General features: G+C 40.4%; 2 protein-coding genes across 6 annotated transcripts in view; one reads left to right on the forward strand and one right to left on the reverse strand.

The window, feature by feature from the left end:
- Positions 1-18966, forward strand: part of Dscam4 (Down syndrome cell adhesion molecule 4) — a 360507-nt gene that overhangs the window by 296648 nt on the left and 44893 nt on the right. For all 5 annotated transcript variants that reach the window (XM_065221640.1, XM_065221642.1, XM_065221643.1 and 2 more), the window contains exon 7: positions 13988-14177. In XM_065221640.1, the coding sequence (XP_065077712.1) occupies positions 13988-14177 (190 nt within the window). The remainder of the gene's footprint in view (positions 1-13987; positions 14178-18966) is intronic.
- Positions 1-18966, reverse strand: part of Etf-QO (electron transfer flavoprotein-ubiquinone oxidoreductase) — a 476511-nt gene that overhangs the window by 188422 nt on the left and 269123 nt on the right. The gene's annotated exons all lie outside the window — the stretch shown is intronic.

Genomic DNA, 18966 nt, shown 5'->3' on the forward strand with positions numbered 1-18966 from the left:
TACTTTTCTCAATTTAACGTTGATGCAAATAATCATCAATAATGTGATGAATTTTTAACCATGAACCTTAAAAAAATTGTTGATGGACTAACTTAACAAGTTTACTCTTTCACCTTCACACTTTAAAAAACATATAAAGCTTACATTATTGCATACAATCATAATATTTGATTTTTTTTTTTTTTTTTTGAAAAACGAAGTAGGCTCTAGTTGCAAGTAGACGTGTTTATTTTTTCGCTGTCATTTTATTTTTTCGCTATCATTTATTACAGCGCAATTAAATTGATTACATTTTTCGAAAACTTGTCCTCCATTAACAGTAACACTGTTCCAGTGGTAGTGGTAGTTGCTAACTTGTGTTCCTATAATAGTGGAACACATTGGTTTATTATGGGTTCCACTGTTACTACCGCAAATATAGGTGCCTAGGAGTCAGAATCTTAAGGAAAATCAATTTTTTGGGTAAATTTTAGGTTTGAAAAATGCATATATGCTTTATTTTAGGAGAGCTATGTAAAAAATTACCATATCCATAGTTGTAGATGCTAATTTCAAATAACAGACTAGAGTGGTAATTTTTATACGATAGATGAGGAGATGAAAGTATAGAGTTGATAGTTCCGTTAGAGTACGGTAGTGTGAATTGTATGTATAGAGAGTAGATAGCGAGCAAGGAAAACTTTTATGAAGGTACAAATTGGTTTGATCATCTCTCTTTACCAAACTCCCCCATTGGAGAGGGATGGTGGTGAGTAAACCATGAGTTGCTGGGTCGATAGGTAGAGTCCAGGTGTGGGAGCTGCCTCCCTGGCGTCGATAGCATTGGTACTCAGCACGGAAAAGAAGATCGACGGAAAAAAACAAACCAAAGGAGCTGCCTCCCTGGCATCGATAGCATTGGTACTCAGTACGGAAAAGAAGATCTATGGAAAACAAATTTTAAAAACACTTGGGATGTCTTCTCAGATCCTCTTGGGTACGTAAAGTTTAGCGTCTGTACATGTAGGTAGTTGTTGATAGCCAGACAAAATTGCAAATCCTCCATAGTAAAAAAAAACATTATCCCCAACCCCCTTAGTTCGAAACCTAGCTACGCCTTACGCGTCTGAGACGCAGAGAGTATGATGTAAAATTATGGGTTTTGACTATTAAGAAGGGTAAATTTTCACCTTAGGAGAATTGAACAAGTTTCTTTATTTTTTACGCGAATTGACTCTTTAAAAACAATTGCTTAGATATATAAATATGTTTTTTCCCTCGAATTGTTTTCCGTCGATCTTGTTTTCCGTGCTAAGCACTAATGCTACCGACGCAAGGGAGGCAGCTCCCACACCTGGACCCTACCTATCGACTCATCAACTCATGAACCGGGGACCAACGGCTTTACTTTCCTCAGAGATGTTATGAGGGCGTGATCAGAGATGTTATGCCTTAAGAACATCCCGGCGGCGCCGACTGGGATTGAAAACAGGCCTGCTGGGGTGAGAGGTAATCTCGCTTACCACCGGCACCGCTAAAACAATGTATTTATATATGTATTACATTTAAAACCTTTTGATAAAATAAGGGATCAAGTCTCCCCATGGTGGAGATACTTGGTCTGCCTCAACTCTCGCCCATGGCTACTCTGGAGCACCATGCCTTTTTTGGCAGTGTGTTAAATTTTCGAAATTAAAACCTTTTTTTGTAAAACTATTCCTACATAATCTGTCTTATTCTTCGCAGTTATTTTTTTTATTTTACATTAATTTTCCTGCACATACAAAGAGCATGCATAGAAATGAACAGTTAAGTTGTTTTAAAATTATTTAAGTCAATACATGATAAATTAAAGTTCAAATGAATTTTACACGAATTGCTTTAGGACTTAGCTATTTATTTTACATGCTCATTTAAAGCTACACGATTATTGATGTATTAATGTATGTTCGAGTGAAATTTGTTTACCACCACTTACCAACGCCCTAATAATATTCATCTTTTACTTATCCTTTACATAAAAATGCTTGTCCAATCTTCTTGGTTGTCTTGATGTTCTTGGTGAGGTCAGGGGGAATTATATGCTCATCTTAATTTTCTAAACACTATTTTTACAATACCTCAAAAACGGCAACGTTTAGGATGTTGGTAACCAAAATCATTTCGTTTTGTATTGACCTGAAGACTAATACTCAATTATCTGTAATATTCTTATTTATTCTAGCTCATTAAATTTGAAAAATTCATGAAAAAATTTTCTTTCAGAAACTTTTTTATTTGACGTTGCTCCATCTTGGATTAACTTTTATAAATTGTCTTATAACATGACGTCATGGCAGAAAAAAAATAAGAAAATCGTAGGTTGGAATCAAGAGAATATCACATTTTTTTCAAAAATTTAACAACCCCTCTACCCTACCTTTAAATTCTGTGAATCTCAATCCTAAATCACATTTTCAATTTGTTTTGTAATTTCGGAAGGGTATTAGTTTTCCTTTCTCATGGTTTGATTTATCATGTCACGTGGGGACTTGTTTGATAGTTAATTCAATTTATAATTTCTCAATTTATGTCGAATTTTCCTCTTCTTCTATCATTTATTTAACGTCGGTCACTTTACCGCAATCGAGTGCCAATCACCAACGTGCGTCGATTGCCAAATGGCTTGACCAATTGGTAATTAATCACCGATGGCAATCGAGTTCCAGGGAGACGCCTACACACCTGGAACCTATCGAACCATCAGTACATGGACCGGGACCAACGATTTTACTTTCGTTCCGAAGGATGAAGTGAACAGAGATATTTTCAAATACACTAGGGTGAGAAAGCAGCCACGCTTACCACTCATCAACCAGCATCGTTTGATGTCGAATCGATAGACACATCGTTTTAGTTTGCTAGAACTGATTGTTTTTCCCCATCATACTATTCCCTTCTCGCTTATAAAAATATTTGATACAGCGCTACATGGGCGACAGCTCTAAAAAGTTGAGGAAGGAGCCTTCTAGTGGTATCAACAAGATTAATTATAAATCAGAAACAGTAGAATCCGAGGTACATTATTTTGAAAAAGTACTGACTTCAATTTCAGTTTGGGACCCGAAGTGTTAAAATTTGCATTTCTTGGAAGGAAATGAATCAAATTAAGATTTTATGTGTGGACCTGGATACTCAATATGACTGCCAATAACCTTTAAGATTGAGTAAGTAGCATAATTACATTGTGAATGTTTTATCTCTGGCATCACATGATCGATCGAGGTGAAATTGAATAAGGTTCTACGGAAATCAGAAACGAACGAAGAAAAGTGAGTAAATAACATAGCTTGATTGAGTAATGCAACTTTTTTTTTTTAAATCTCAGAAATCGTGATGAAATTCAATACGATTCTATGAGCGAAAATGCAAACAATTGCATTCAAATTGGTTCAGCCATATCCTAGAAAAGTTATACGTTATTGGTAACATGAATTCATTCACTTTAAATAACGTTCTACTGATCAACCATGTATGCTTTTTCTTGGGACTTACTATCCGATCATTTTTCTACGCTAATTTCTGTTACACTAAGGTATGTCATATATACTGTTTCATCGGGATTTATCCGGTAATTTCTTCTCCTTCCTGTTCCAAGCATAGTGTGGAGGACCATAGAGTTTTCCAGCCTCGGCCACGACTACACCAATTAACGATGCTGCTCCCTTGGCTGCAACTCCCTCCAACCTGCTGCTGTTCTTTCTACGGCTGATGTCCCTTCTGCTGGTGGTCCGAAAACTTGGAACATACCAAACTGCGAATATGACTTAACCTAACGTTCTAAATCACGCATGATTTGTTGATCTGATCTCAGACAGGTATCTCTGAACCTATCCAAGATGAATACTCTCCGTTTCCCTAATAACCCAATTCCAACCACAAGGAGGTGGATCTCAAAATGTTGAGGCCGAGGAGGGCTGTTTAGGATCATCCGCATCTAGTTCTGAATCCTTTGCAGTTTAGGTGATGGCATTTGGAGTAACTCTAACATATTGGCATATCATTTTCAATCACATGTAGGATTAGTTGTCTGGAGACAGCAAGCTTATTTTTAGCGACGCCGGTGGTGTAGTGGTAAGCGTGATTATACCACAGACAAACAGACATAACACATTGAATATTTCTCACTGTAAAACATTGTCGCTAAAACATTACCGCCATCTGTTGAGTACACTGTGGTGGGCACTACACTGAACAGATGGCGGCAGTGTGTAAACGTCAAACGCAAGGGAATTGACTATGCGCGCCACAGGTGGCGGTACTACCAACTACGATACTTTTAAATTGTCCGTTAAATGCTTGTTCGATGAATAACTTACGAGTGTTATGTCTGTTTGTATGTGATTATACCTTTCGAATACCTTTCGAACCTCCATCGAACTTTTTGAATCACAACACATTATAAACAGCAAAATTATTTGAAAACTTGAAATATATGATCCAACTTTTCTAGTTCATCTTGGACGCGTAGATAGCATTTTATAAAAAACCGAATAGGCACAAGTTCATTTGATACGCAACTTGCAGCCGAGTTCATTAAGAAATATCAGCATCAACCATTTTATTTTTTTAGGTCACATCCTTAATGCAACGATGCAAAATTTTAGCTTAATTACAAAACTTTGCATCGGTGAGACACCGACTGCCAAGTGACGTGAAAGCCACCATGGTAAATTTTCAGTTTTTACCATATTCATTTCCTAAAAAAAATCATACCTTAATTCAATATCGCAATATGAGAAAATTTTGACACACTTCAGTCTTAGTAGCCAGTTTTTTAAAAAATAAGATTTCGATATGATACTCTAAGGAAGCTGAACCAGCCAAAATTCCACAGGAAATCATGAGACAAATTTACTCATCGCTGAGTTCCTACACTTTTGGCGATTATGAGTGAACTAAACTCAAATTTGGGGCGTTCTCATTCGCCGTGTACGCAAAAAGAAAATAGCCAGTGTCGTTACTTGATAGCAAACTACTCATAATGGGAGGAGTCTTTGTAGCTTTTATACCACTTGGTTGCACATCATTCTGCTTTAACCTAAAAAGATATAAAGCAGCGCTGCTGTCTGGTATCAGCTCATCATCATCATTCGCTGCCAGACTGTTGAGCAGTTCAGTCGATTTGAATTCTCTCTAGTTTCGTTCGTTCGTTCGCAAGTCGAATTAGCTCCGCGTTGTATAGTGACGCTCTCGCTGACCCAGCCATGGGTAAGAAATCGCGCGGTAACGCGAGTGCCGGCTTACCGGGAAAACAGACTCTCCCAGGAGACGGCGCGACCACCGAGCCAGCTCAGAAGAAGCAGAAGAAAACCCCATTGCCCGTCCCGACAGGCGTTGCGGACCCGCAGCCGGGGCCTCCCGGAACTAAACGACCCAGACCTGAAGACATCAGCGCCACCGCATCGGCAGCAAAAAAGCTGCTGAGCAACAATCCGTTCTCCGCCCTGCAGAACGGAGCCCAGCCGCAGTCGGACCCTGAGACGGTGCCTAAAAAAGTTAAGTTGCCACCCTTCTATGTGAAGGGCTTCCCTCCCGGGCTATGGGAGCAGCTGGATTTCTACATTAAGCAGGGCCTTCGCTGCACCATTCAACGGTGCACGGAAGGCTACAAACTGATGGTCTCGGCCGAAAATCACTACAACGCAGTCCAGGCCCTCTTGGACAGGATGAAGCTGGAGTACTTCTCCCACGACGTCGAGGCCACCAAGCCGCTGAAAGTGGTGCTGCGCGGGCTCCACGACATGGACACCACCACCTTAATGGACGAGATTAAGGCGAACGGCCTCAAGCCGGTCGAAATCCACAAGATGACCCGCAGCAAGGCCATCAAGTATCGTGACCAGCTCTACTTGGTCCATCTGCAGAAGAACTCCACAACCGTGAAGGATCTCCATACGACACGCACACTGTTCCACATCGTAGTGAAGTGGGAGCGGTATAAGCCAACCCACCGTGGCGTCACTCAGTGCTCGAACTGCCTATTGTTCGGGCACGGCACCAGGAACTGCCGCATGGCCAGCCGCTGCATCAAATGCGGCAAAAACCACAAGATCGACGACTGCGACAGCATCGAGGAAGCCGCTCCCACATGCGCCAACTGCGGTGCTGCCCACAAGGCCACGAGTAAGGCCTGTCCGAAGCGGGCCGAATACGCCGAGATCCGGAAGAAGGCCTCGTCCAACAACCAGCCCGGTCGCAAGAAGGTCCCGGAAAACAACGCGCAGAACTTTCCTCCGTTATCACCGGTCCAACCACGGACAATTCCAGTGTTGGCGCCGCTCCCGCTCAACCAACAGTTGGCTGCTGCCCAGTCGGCTGCCGCTGCAGTACCCAGTCAAGCCTCCGGCCCATCGACGGATCCCCCTGCTCCGGGATTGGCCGGTACAACCGGTGAAGCTACAGACGATTCTCCGCTGTCAACGGATGAGATCGTCACACTGTTGGCCCAGGCCATCATCATCAAGCGCACCTGCGCAACAAGAACACAACAGCTCCAAGCTATCATCTCCTTCGTCGCTAATTATGGACCGTGAACCCATAAAGATCGCCAACTGGAACGCTCGCTCCGTAGGGGCGAAAAACATTGAGCTTGCAGACTTCCTCCGCAAGCACGACATCGACGTGGGCCTCCTCACCGACACCCACCTCAAGACCGGTGACAGCTTCTGGCTGCCCGACCACAGCATTGTCCGGCTTGATCGCGCCAGCTAGAGGGGGGGCGGTGTCGCGGTCATCATCAAGAAAGGCATCAAGTACTGCACCCTACCCCACTACCGCACTTCCATCATCGAGGCCGTCGCCGTAGAGGTGGAAACATCGACCGGAAACATCCGGTTCATCGCCGCCTACTGTCCCCGGCAATGTACCGTTAGCAATGGTACAGCACAGCAGTTCAAGAACGACTTTGCCATCATAACCCGCACCAATGCCCGCTTCGTAATCGGAGGGGACCTGAACGCCCGGCACGAGGCCTGGCGGAACTACCAGCAGAACCAGAACGGCCGCCTGCTATTCGACCATTCCCAGTATGGTCTCTATTCCGTCTGGTTTCCGGACGAACCAACCTTCACATCACCGACAGGCAACCCATCGACGCTGGACCTGTTCTTGGCAAACACCAGATTAGCCAAGCCGGTTGCCGTCAACGACCTGAGTTCGGACCACCAACCGGTGCTGACCGAGCTGGGCTACAACGTGGCCCCTGCACCGTGCCAGCGGAAGGACTACCATCGAGTCAACTGGGTCCAGTTTCGACGCGTGGTCGACCGCCACATCGACGACAACCCACCGCTCGACACAGTGGAGGACATCGACCGGGCCCTGGAGGGTCTCCATCAAGCCATATCCGTGGCTGACGAAGAGTGCGTTCGACGAGTTCCTGTGAGGGGTAAGTTTCAAGCAATTGATTCCCACACCAAACTCTTGATTCGGCTCAGAAATGTTCGTAGACGCCAGTTTCAGCGGACTGGGGATCTGCAGCGTAAATACGAAATGGTCGATCTGAATCGGCAGATCGCTTCCAGAATGGTCTCAATCCGGAACGAGAGTTTCGGGCGGCTCGTTCAGAACCTGGACGACCGTTCCAGACCATTCTGGAAGGTTGCCAAGGTGCTGAAGTCTCACCCCAAGCCCATTCCACCACTTAGAGTCAATGACGAACGGCTTATCACCAACGAAGAGAAGGCCAATGCGATTGGGGAGCACATTGCCCAGCCGCATTTGCTTGGCTCTAAAATCCCAAGTCCACTCGAGAACCAGGTTGCGCAGTGCGTCCTGACGTTAGATGCCTCCCCTTGTGCCGTCCCTCCAGAAGAACGGATTACAGAGGAACAAATTTGCTCAGCGCTGAAATACAGTAAGAACATGAAGGCTCCCGGGTTTGACGGAATATTCAACCTAGCGTTGAAAAATCTCAGCCCGAGGGTGCACTCGCTGCTAGCTGCCACCTTCAACAGATGCTTGGAGCTGCACTACTTTCCAAGCATCTGGAAGGTGGCAAAAATCATCCCGATCCGCAAACCTGGGAAAGACCCTTCACTACCGTCAAGCTACAGACCGATTAGCCTGCTCTCAGCGCTGAGCAAGCTGTTCGAAAAATTGATCCTCAGCCGACTAAACAAGTTTGTGGAGGAACATGACATTCTTCTTCAGTTCGGAACAGTTCGGGTTCCGTAAGGGGCATTCCACCAATCATCAGCTAGTGCGGGTGATGAATAACATCCGGAGTAACAAAGCTGTATCCAAGTCCACAGCCATGGCCTTGTTAGACGTCGAAAAGGCGTTTGACAATGTCTGGCACGACGGACTTATATACAAGCTTTGTAACTCCAACTTTCCACCATACCTTGTGAAAATCACCCGTAACTATCTCCAGCAAAGGTCGTTCAGGGTGTCGTTGAATAGTTCCCTTTCGGGACAATTTCCGATCCCAGCAGGTGTTCCGCAAGGGAGTCTGCTGGGACCACTGCTTTACAGCATCTACACGTCGGACATCCCTCCTCTAGGAGACGGTTGCGTGTTCTTTCTGTTTGCAGATGACACCGCGATAGCCGTCAAAGGTAGGATGCCTCGTGAAATTACGAACAAGCTCCAACGATGCCTTGACACCTTTACTGATTATGCCACCACGTGGAAAATCAAAATCAACGCCTCGAAAACCCAAGCAATCATGTTCCTTCACAGACAATCGCCAAAACTTAAACCGTCTCCCTCCTGTACCGTAATAATGGATGGTACAAGGGTCGAGTGGTCCACTGATGTTACTTATCTCGGGATGTTGTTCGATGAGAAGCTCCTGTTCCGCTCGCACATAGAGAAAACCCTAGTTAAGTGCTCCGCCTTGGTTAGGTGTTTGTATCCGCTCATTTGCCGCAGATCCCGCCTCTCAAGGCAAAACAAACTGGCTGTTTACAAACAGATCATAGCCCCCGCGATCTTCTATGCCGCCCCGGTGTGGGAATCGTGCGCTCAGACCCACAGGAACAAAATCCAGGTTGCACAGAATAGAGTGTTGAGGATGATCCTAGATCGTCCATTCGACACAAGAATAGCAGACCTCCATCAAGAGGCAGAAATTCCCAAAGTAGATTCCAAAATTGATGATATGACAACTAAATTTATTCAAAAATGCAATCTTTCTGAACATGCTTTAATAAGCAATTTGTACATAGTAGGTTAAGTGTATATAGTAGAGTAGGTTTTAAGCTGTAAATAGTAGTATTAAGTAGTTTCTCTTCAAATTCTAAAAACAAAACAAACCAATCCCACCAAGGTGGTCGACCGTGTACTAAGTCTAGGACTAATTCTGTAAAACAAATTTTGAATTTTGCCCATACCTAAAGATGAAGAAAGCAATTAAATCACTTAGTAAAAAAAAAAAAAAAAAAAAATTTATATGGTAATCGTCCAAGTTAAACTAAAAATAAAGATCATTTAAACTAAAAAACTAAAAACTAACTGGTATCAGCTCATTTTCGCTTCGGACGGCGTGGTGAGCAATAGTAGCAGTAGGTCGTGGCAAAGGAGGTGCCAATCGTCATCGCAAATTCTTCGAGATAACCACCATCCGTCGTCTGGCTCGCCGTCGCAGTGTCTGACGTATCTCCGGTCTGATCTACGAGGTGTGCTGAAGGTGTTCGTGGAAAATGAGGTCCGTGATGCTGTCACCTACACTAAACACGCCAAGCGTAAGTGGCCATGGATGTCCTCTTCAATATGGCCATCAAGCTTACATCAGTAAAGAGTTGGAATAGAATTTATCTGTGCTTGTTTGTCCATATTCAGAACCACAAGCCCCCAACGACCACACAAACTTGGAAGCAGGGGTGCAAGTGATTTTGATTGATCAAGGGTGGCCAGCAATCCGGGAAACCCGGGAATACCGGGAAATATCCGGGAATTTGGAAAGTAACCGGGAAAACCGGGAAAACCCCGTGAATTCTGCAAGAGAACCGGGAAAATAAATTAACCATATTCAGGCATAACATTTGATAACGGCACAAAAGCATTTGTAAACAAACCTTCTTAGGCCCTTTACAAGCGAACCAAAGTACGCCCACGCAAACCAACAACATCATCGCATAGGAGCAACTATCACCTTTTTCGTAAGTGGTATTGGTTTGCGTGGGCGTGCTTTAGTTCGCGTGTAAAGGGCCTTAGAATGTTTGTTTACAAATGCTTTTGTGCCGTTATCAAATGTTATGCCTGATATCATAGGAACAAATTTTTACATCAGAATTTCAGAATAAACCATTAAAACAGAGTGATCCTTTAGCAAATGAATGTCTTGCTCTATTTGTTGCATAATTTTCTTCAGTATACCGTCTTATTGTTTTTAGAATTTAATCACTCAGCAATATTGCAAATTGATTTTTGTCGTTTCAATTTCAGATGTAAAGTGCATGGTCCTCTATGATGATGATGATGATGATGGTCCCACCTCTTACCCCTACAAAGGTTTGAGCTGGACGAGTTATCTTTAAGATAATTAAATATAAACATTTTAACCAGGTTTGCAAACAAAATCGAGCTGGTTACAATTACAGATATAAATGTCCTGTTAAATATGCTATAGGCATCAACCAAAAACATTCAAAGGTGTAACTAGTTATCAAAAGTCCAAGTATAGTCCTCGACAATACTTCCATTTACACGTGACCTGGGATTTACACGTTTAAGCTTCCGCAGTGCCAGGACTATATCCAAGGAAACGACTTCCAGCCAACCCTTTACTAATTCAAGGCTTTTGCCACAATTTCCACGTATTAGTCATTTATACCTGTATTCCGCGCGCGAGGCTCAAACCATCGTAGACTACTCAAAGCTATTTTTACTATTACTACTACAAAATCAAAAAACTAAAAATCCATCATCACCATCGAGGCAAACAATGTAGTTTTTTGTATATGCTACACCAATTACTAAAATGTCTATATGACAGTCTCCATACAAAATAATCCGTTAGAGATAACTTTGTCAAGATACATGATTTATCCATTCATAAAAATTTAACTGCTCAATAAACAGCTTTTACATGTGAAATGCAGCGTCTCTTGAATTCTGTAAGTGTAGTTGCACGCTTGATGTGTCTAGGCATCGAATTGAAAACATTTATACCTTTGAAAAATAATGAATTTTGTGAAGCATTATTCAAAAGATGTGGTGTTCTTACTTCATCCGCGTTTCTAGTGTTATATCTATGAAAATCACTTCCTCTTTCAATCCGATCACACAAATATCGAGGCAGCAAACCGTTAACTACTTTAAAAATGAACACCATAGTCAAAAACACAATTCTTTGCTTCACTGACAGCCATTGCAAAGCGTCCAGCATAAAAGTTGAGGAAGTGAATCTATTACATCTTAAAATCAAACGCATTACTTTATTCTGCAAACGCTGTAATCTCGATATTTGTGTTTCATTGGCCAAAAATAAAATGGAAGGGCAAAAGTCTAGATGAGGGGAGATGATTGATTTGTATAACTGTATTTTACTACCAATAGTTAAATCGTTTTTCAAGCGACATAGGATTCCATACTTCTTGGCAATTTTCTTGATGACATTGTCAATATGAGAATTGAACTTGAGTTTGTCATCAATAATCACGCCAAGATATTTAATTTCCTGAACGCGATCAAGTGTCTCATCATCAATAACAACAGAGACATCATCATCTACACGATTCCGCGAAATTACCATGAATTTAGTTTTACTTATATTCAATTTCAATTGTTTATACTTCAACCATCTACTTAGAGAACGCAAATCTTCATTCAAGCGTGAAACGGCTTCTTCTAAATCTTTAGCTGCAATGAATAACACAGTATCGTCAGCAAAAAGATTAATATCACAAAACCGTAAAACTCGTCGCATGTCATTAATATACATAATAAATAAAAGGGGCCCTAATACACTTCCCTGAGGCACTCCAAGGTCATTGTCCACGGGACAAGATACAAAATCATTAAAAACAGTCCTTTGTGTTCTGTCAGATAAATAGCTTTCAAACCATTTGTATGCAGAACCCGAAATTCCAAAGCGCTTGATTGTTCTCAACAATAAGGGCCTAGAAATTGTCTCAAAAGCGCGTTTTAGATCCAAAAACACAGCAACAATCGTATCTTTATGCTCCAAATTTTCTTTCCATTTAGCTAACACTAAGTTTAACGCGGTTTCACAAGAATGGCCTTCCCGGTATCCCGATTGTTCCGGTATCAACAAACAGTTACTATTTAAATATTCTAACAGCTGGCCTTTTACAACAAGTTCCAAAATTTTCTCTAATGTGTGCAACATGTTGATTTCTAAAGAAAAAAATATTGAAGATGCTGGAGTTTGGAAACAAATATTTGTAAAAACCGAAACTGAATTATTCTTCTCCGTCTCTTTTTCGTTGTTCAAAATTATCATAATGAATTCCAGAATTAACTTGGAATTCTGCTCTGAATTATCTTGAAATTGTTCTGAAATAAACCAGAAAACACTCCGCGTAATAATTACCGTTGAATTCTTTTAGGAATTTTCTTCCAACCCCTTCTAAGAATTTATTGGAATCCTTCATATAATTCCCGTTCCCACCTATCCGGAGACTTTGATTCCTTTAAAAATCTTTTCAAATATTTCTTTTAACTCTATTCAAAACAAAATAAATGTTTCGAAAATTAATTTATAAACCCCTTGGAGTATTTTAAAGAATTTCTTTCTAATTATCAGCAAATTTTTTGGAATCAATTTTGTTTGGGTTATGTGATGAATCATTCGCACTAGGGTTGAAATTATTGTAAGAACATTTTAAGAATTTTGTTTCTTGTTGAATTCCGATCATTATTATTATTATTTATCTTTATTAGGGAGACTTTCAGCCTTGGGTTGGTTCGCCTCCAATGCCACGTAGGAATTTTCTGCAATGTTTTATTTTTATTTTCACAATTCTTTTTTAATCTACTAAAATTACCTAACAGTTTAATTTAGAACTTGCATTCTTCTCCAAAGAAATCCTTCCAAATTCATCTAACAATTTCTATGGATTTCATGTAAGAATAATTCTGGAAATCTGCTCTTGTCCTTCGAAAACTGTGTGGGAATCCTTCTCAATATTTGTTTTTAATCAACACTTTTAATTTTTTTTAAATTTTACTAAAAATTCCAAGGTTTGTCCGCCAGATTCTACAGATTGCTATGTAATTTGTTACTACCCTTAAAATGCTTCCAAGTCTCAGAGTGTGACAATTATGACTCCACGACTCATAAGTATGATGTTTTTTTTATAAATCTGTGATCTTGAAAAAAATTAAAAATGTCACATTTTAATTATTGTTTCTCCAAATCTTGCATCACGAAGCATGTTATTAATCACAAATTTTGAAGAAAAGTTCTAGTTTCAGACTCTACACAAATTTCAAAGCTCCGGAATCTTGGGAATCTTCTTACATCACATTCTTTTTATCCTATCAGTAAATTTTGTTTTTTTTTTTTTGTTGCATATTAACAACCGGGAATTTTTAAGATTTGAACCGGGCAAACCGGGAAAAAACCGGGATTTTCAAAATGAAAATTCACTGGCCACCCTGATTGATTCTCGTAATCAACTTTCTTTTTGAAAAAGATTACTACAAATTTGGATCGCCTACAATTCAAAACCGGAAAGAGTTGAGATAATAGATATTATTTGATCAATTACAAGAACTTAATGCTCTTCACATTTATTTCGCCCACTAGCGGTCCTACGTCAAGCTTCCGTTTGTGCCCCTAGGCACAGACCCTTCTACTTTTTGTTTTTGCACCATTCAAGTTTATAAATATTCAATTTTTCGGGAATCCCGGGAATTCCGCAAATATCCCGGGAGTCAGGATTTTTTGCTGATGCCGAAAAAAGCTGCTTCCTCCTTTCATCCCTATCTCGACACATTTCATCTCGCGATACATACCTTGATTAAAAAGAAAGTATCTTTTTATTTTATATTGCAGGTTCCCAGCTATATCCAGGACTATGTAGTAGTAACGGCCTGGGTACAAGATACCGGTGTGCATCTGTACCCGAACACCGACATCGGTGGCAAGTATATCGTGCTATCGAACGGCGATCTGTACATCAACAACGCTGGACCAAGTGATGCGTACAAAACGTATTCTTGCAGAACTGTAAATAGATTAACAGGTAGGATAAATTATAAGGAGCTTCACCTACTGAATGTGATAGAACATTTAATGAAAATGTTCCATTTTCATTTAACAATTCACTCTTACATATAAACGCGAGGAATGTTTTGCTTTCTTTGTACAAGGTACACCGAAGCAATTTGAAACGGTTTTTTTTTTTTTTCAAAGTTAAACTTTAAGGTTCTCTGGAAAAATCATAAAGTAACATAAACCGGATGTTTTTGCACTAAAAGTTTCTTTAACGCGTAAAAAAGAATTAAACTATAGTTTAGAGCAAAAACATGTACTTGTTTATTACGATAGAAATATGATTTGTGTTGTTTCATCTTGCCCCATACAGTGGCGTAAGTTGAAACACGGATATTAAATCAGTTTAACGATGAAAATTTCCATTTTTTTCTCCTAAAACATGTAGATTAATAAAATAACCGTGGACTTTTTTTGTCATGGATACCAAAATTATTTAAGTGGAATTGAAAGGAATATAACCTTTTTATTTTTTTACTCAAATATTGTTTTTGGGCTAAATTATAAAAATCAATCAATTTTATCAAAAGTTCTTGTTAAACGATTTTTGCCAATTTTCAAGTATCCATGGTTTTAAATATTCCAAACGTTTGCATTTGTTATAAGCTTTTCTCTTATAAAAATAAAATAATTAAAGATAAACACTTTGAAATGTTTGAGTTTTCTAAACTTTTTTAATTATTTTCAAAAAAAAAACACGTATTTTCCCACGTACGTATTTTCCCAGAACGACTTTTTTTTCTCTACAACTTTGTCTCAGACGGTATTTTGATCAGAATTGATGCTTTTGTGCTAAAATTTAAAAAAAATAGCAAAGACAATATTAAAAAAAAAAATACAGCATCGAAAATGGCCGAAGTTTTGTAAAAATTTGTATTATTGCCCATAAAACACAATTATGCAGAGATTTATGCACATCGGATAAGGTGCTGCAAAATATCGACTAAACACGGCGTAATTGACAAAACAGCCTTCGTCACTCACTCAAGCTAAAAATGATCTTCAAAGGAAATCCTGTCAATTTTCAGCAGCTAAAGGGTGATACGGTCAAAATTTGGTCAAGGGAAAACGCGTGTAAATCGGTGAAATCGTTGATTTAAAAAATCAAATTAAATTTCTTTTTCAAGTTCAATTAGTATAAAATTCAGGAAAAATATTCAGTTAGGCTTCCGCTTTTCCAAATCCGAATTGCCGAGCCTTACGCTTGACCCCTGCCATCAGATTTTGTACAGCCACCTTGTCCACCTTCTTCGCCGCAGAAAGCCAGTTTGCCTTGAACTGCTGCTCGCCCTTAGCAGTTTTTTTGGTCTTCTTTAGGTTCCGCTTGACAATAGCCCAGTATTTCTCAATTGGGCGGAGCTCTGGCGTGTTGGGAGGGTTCTTGTCCTTGGGAACCACCTGCACGTTGTTGGCGGCGTACCACTCCATGGCCTTTTTACCGTAATGGCAAGATGCCAAATCCGGCCAAAACAGTACGGAACAACCGTGTTTCTTCAGGAAAGGCAGCAGACGTTTATTCAAACACTCTTTCACGTAAATTTCTTGGTTGACAGTCCCGGAAGCTATGAAAATGCTGCTTTTCAAGCCACAGGTACAGATGGCTTGCCAAACCAGATATTTCTTTGCGAACTTTGACAGTTTCATGTGCTTGAAAACATCTGCTACCTTTCCCCTTCCTTTTGCCGTATAAAACTCCTGTCCCGGAAGCTGCTTGTAGTCGGCTTTGACGTAGGTTTCGTCGTCCATTACCACGCAGTCAAACTTCGTCAGCATCGTCGTGTACAGCCTCCGGGATCGCGCTTTGGCCGTCGTATTTTGTTTATCATCGCGATTTGGAGTCACTACCTTCTTGTAAGTCGATAGTCCGGCTCGTTTTTTGGCTAGATGCACGGTTGTAGACGATACACCCAGCTTATTTGCGGCATCTCGGAGAGAGAGGTTAGGGTTTCGCTTGAAACTACCGGCAACTCTCTTTGTCGTCTCAGCGGCTTCCGGTTTTCGATTTCCCTCCGATCCAGACTTCCTGGCTGTCGACAAACGTTCCCCAAACACTTTAATTACATTTGTAACGGTTGATTTGGCAACTTTTAGCGATTTTGCCAACTTTGCGTGCGAGTAGCTCGGATTTTCGCGATGCGCGAGCAAAATTTTGATACGCTGCTCTTCTTGCTTGGACGGCATTTTGACAACTGAAGAGTGAATTCCAAAATCAAAATAGGAGCAACATTCTACACACACACACCTTCAAAATGAGGGGTGTTCAGGTTTTTTAAATGCAAAATTGAAAGAAATACGTCAAGTTGATATTGACCAAATTTTGACCGTATCACCCTTTATAGGGTTTCCCATAATCACAGTTTATTATTGGAATGTTAATTAACTGAAATTTGTAATTCACATATATGTTCTCTATAGTATTCTATTTCAATTCGATGAACATAATCCGCAGTTCCTTTAATCGTATTGCAAGGAGCGAATTTTCGATCTGACGCTGTCCTTGAGCTTCAGCACAGATTTCTTGGCGCTAATGTTGGCCACTTTTGTCCAGTCTTTTTCAAATTCTTCGATTGACTTCGCTGGCTTAAAGTTTTCCGTTGATATCCATTGGAAAGGGCCCAAAAAGTTTCGATTGACCGGGCATCCAGGCAATTTGGAGGATTAATTTGTTTTGGAACGTATTGCACATTGTTTGCTTTGTACCAAGCTACCGTGGTGCATTGACACAAAATCGAACCAAAATAGTTTTGGACCATCTTGTTGACTCCCGAACGTAAATTTCAGTGTTTTTTGTCCCCTACGTCACAAATGGCTATGAAAACTTGCCACATTTTCATATCGCTTGCCAAACCAATTTTTTTTTTGGTAAAAATTGACTTATCGGCATCGCCAACTTCCTGACCATCACAGATTGTATAGTATTGGTCTCCCGGAAACGCCTTGTAGTAAATTTGACGTATGTTTCATCGTCCATGATAATATGACAATGCGGCTTGTTTCTGACTTCGTTTCGGCTTCTTCTGCTTCTTGAACGTTTTCAGTCCGTTTTTTGTCTTGGCACGTTGGACGTTACATTTCGATGTTCTCAGTGTTTTGGTCAAATCTCGAACAGAGGTATTTTTTTTTACTAACGATGCTCTGGTGCCATTTTCGGCCCCCCTTTCCCCGTTTTACGGCCAGATTTAGATATGTCATCTAAGGTATCTTCTTCTCTGAACTTTTGGATGGCGGTTTGGACTGCTCCGGTACTTACTTCTTCCATTTTCGGGAATAGTGCACCATTTGTGCACAATCTGTGTGCGCTTTTCCGGGAAAATGCTTCGCATTTTGATGATTTTGTAAAAAAAATGCACTTTGCGCACACAAACTTGTTGAGAAATGAGTAAACAAAAACACAAATCGATGAACAGCTGATAAACTTCATCGGGGTAGAAAAGGCGGTAGTTGAATGTGTGCTTATACTTTATGGGACACTCTATATGTCGTTAGCGACAAACGTGTGCAGTTTTTGCTATTACCTAAATTTGTAACGCAATTAACTGAATTAAGCAAAATCAATCCATCAAGCCGTCAATGTGAATAATACTCTACGTACGTAACTGTTTGGAAATCAATAATGTGAGAATTATGCAGTCAATTACAATGACAATCCTCAGCACTGAAGCACTGAATAGTTCGCTGATGGTTGTTGCATGACTCGCATTCCACTTGTAACCAATATTGTGAACTGCAATTTAATAAGTTCTCGATAAAAGCTCTGCCTGCGGAAACGTTCCACAGTTACCGCAATAAGCCACTATATTTTATGAACCAGGTGAAAAGGAATTCACTTTTCCCAGCTCTTGAAGTGCTTGGTGGCTGCATACATTAGACTGATGTGAAATTTGCAATTTTCGCTCTACAGTGCTCAAGCAGTTCCAAATAGGGTCCTGATCATCCTTAATTAAATTTCAATTCATTTATATAAAAACTGACTGTGCATCAAACATTTGAAGTTTATCAGAATTTCCCATAGTAATTATTTGTCTATATACTTCTAACACTACTCCTCATTTGTATGCAAAAAAAACTCAGCTACAACTTTGCCAAAGACCACTTTTAGATTAAAAGAATGGAACAAAAGTTATTAATGGTTCAAGACGCTGATGTCTTAAAATAATGGAAAAATGGCTCAGCAGGCAACATTGGTATTTCAGGCGCGTGAAATATATCACAAAAATCGTGGCTACTATGTCACACTGCACAATACAGTGTTGCCCACATAGCAACTGCTTGATCATGCCATAAGATTACCAGTTTCTTAAATATTTAGTAACTATTTCATTTGTTGTTTGATTAAAATTCGATGTAGCTGAGAAAATTTCGTATAAGCATAGCTATCGAACTTTCTCTCGGAGCAATATTGAATAACGGTAAAAGGTAATGAGCAAAAAGTTTGGATTTCCAATAGTAATTCCCATGCAAACTTCAAATGGTTTGTGCACAGTCAGTTTCTTACCAAACAGGTTAAAAATTTGAGAAGCTAATTAGGAAGCCGATTTGGAACCTTAAATGGAGCAAACATTTAAAATTTTGCATCAGTCTAATAAATACAAACTGCACGAGAAAAAATTTCTCCAATTCGCATCGCAGTACAGAAAAACCAGAGAACCCTCATCCAGATCTACCTTCTCTTTTGTATATAATGCATACATACATTCTATATTCCATTCATTCGATTTTGGTTCTAATGGTGGATGCAATTAATGGATACGTAATGGAGC

Source organism: Ochlerotatus camptorhynchus, unplaced genomic scaffold (assembly GCF_037179485.1).
Source record: "Ochlerotatus camptorhynchus isolate MF236.1 unplaced genomic scaffold, CSIRO-AGI_Acam_v1.1 ptg000146l, whole genome shotgun sequence".
NCBI lineage: Eukaryota > Metazoa > Arthropoda > Insecta > Diptera > Culicidae > Ochlerotatus > Ochlerotatus camptorhynchus.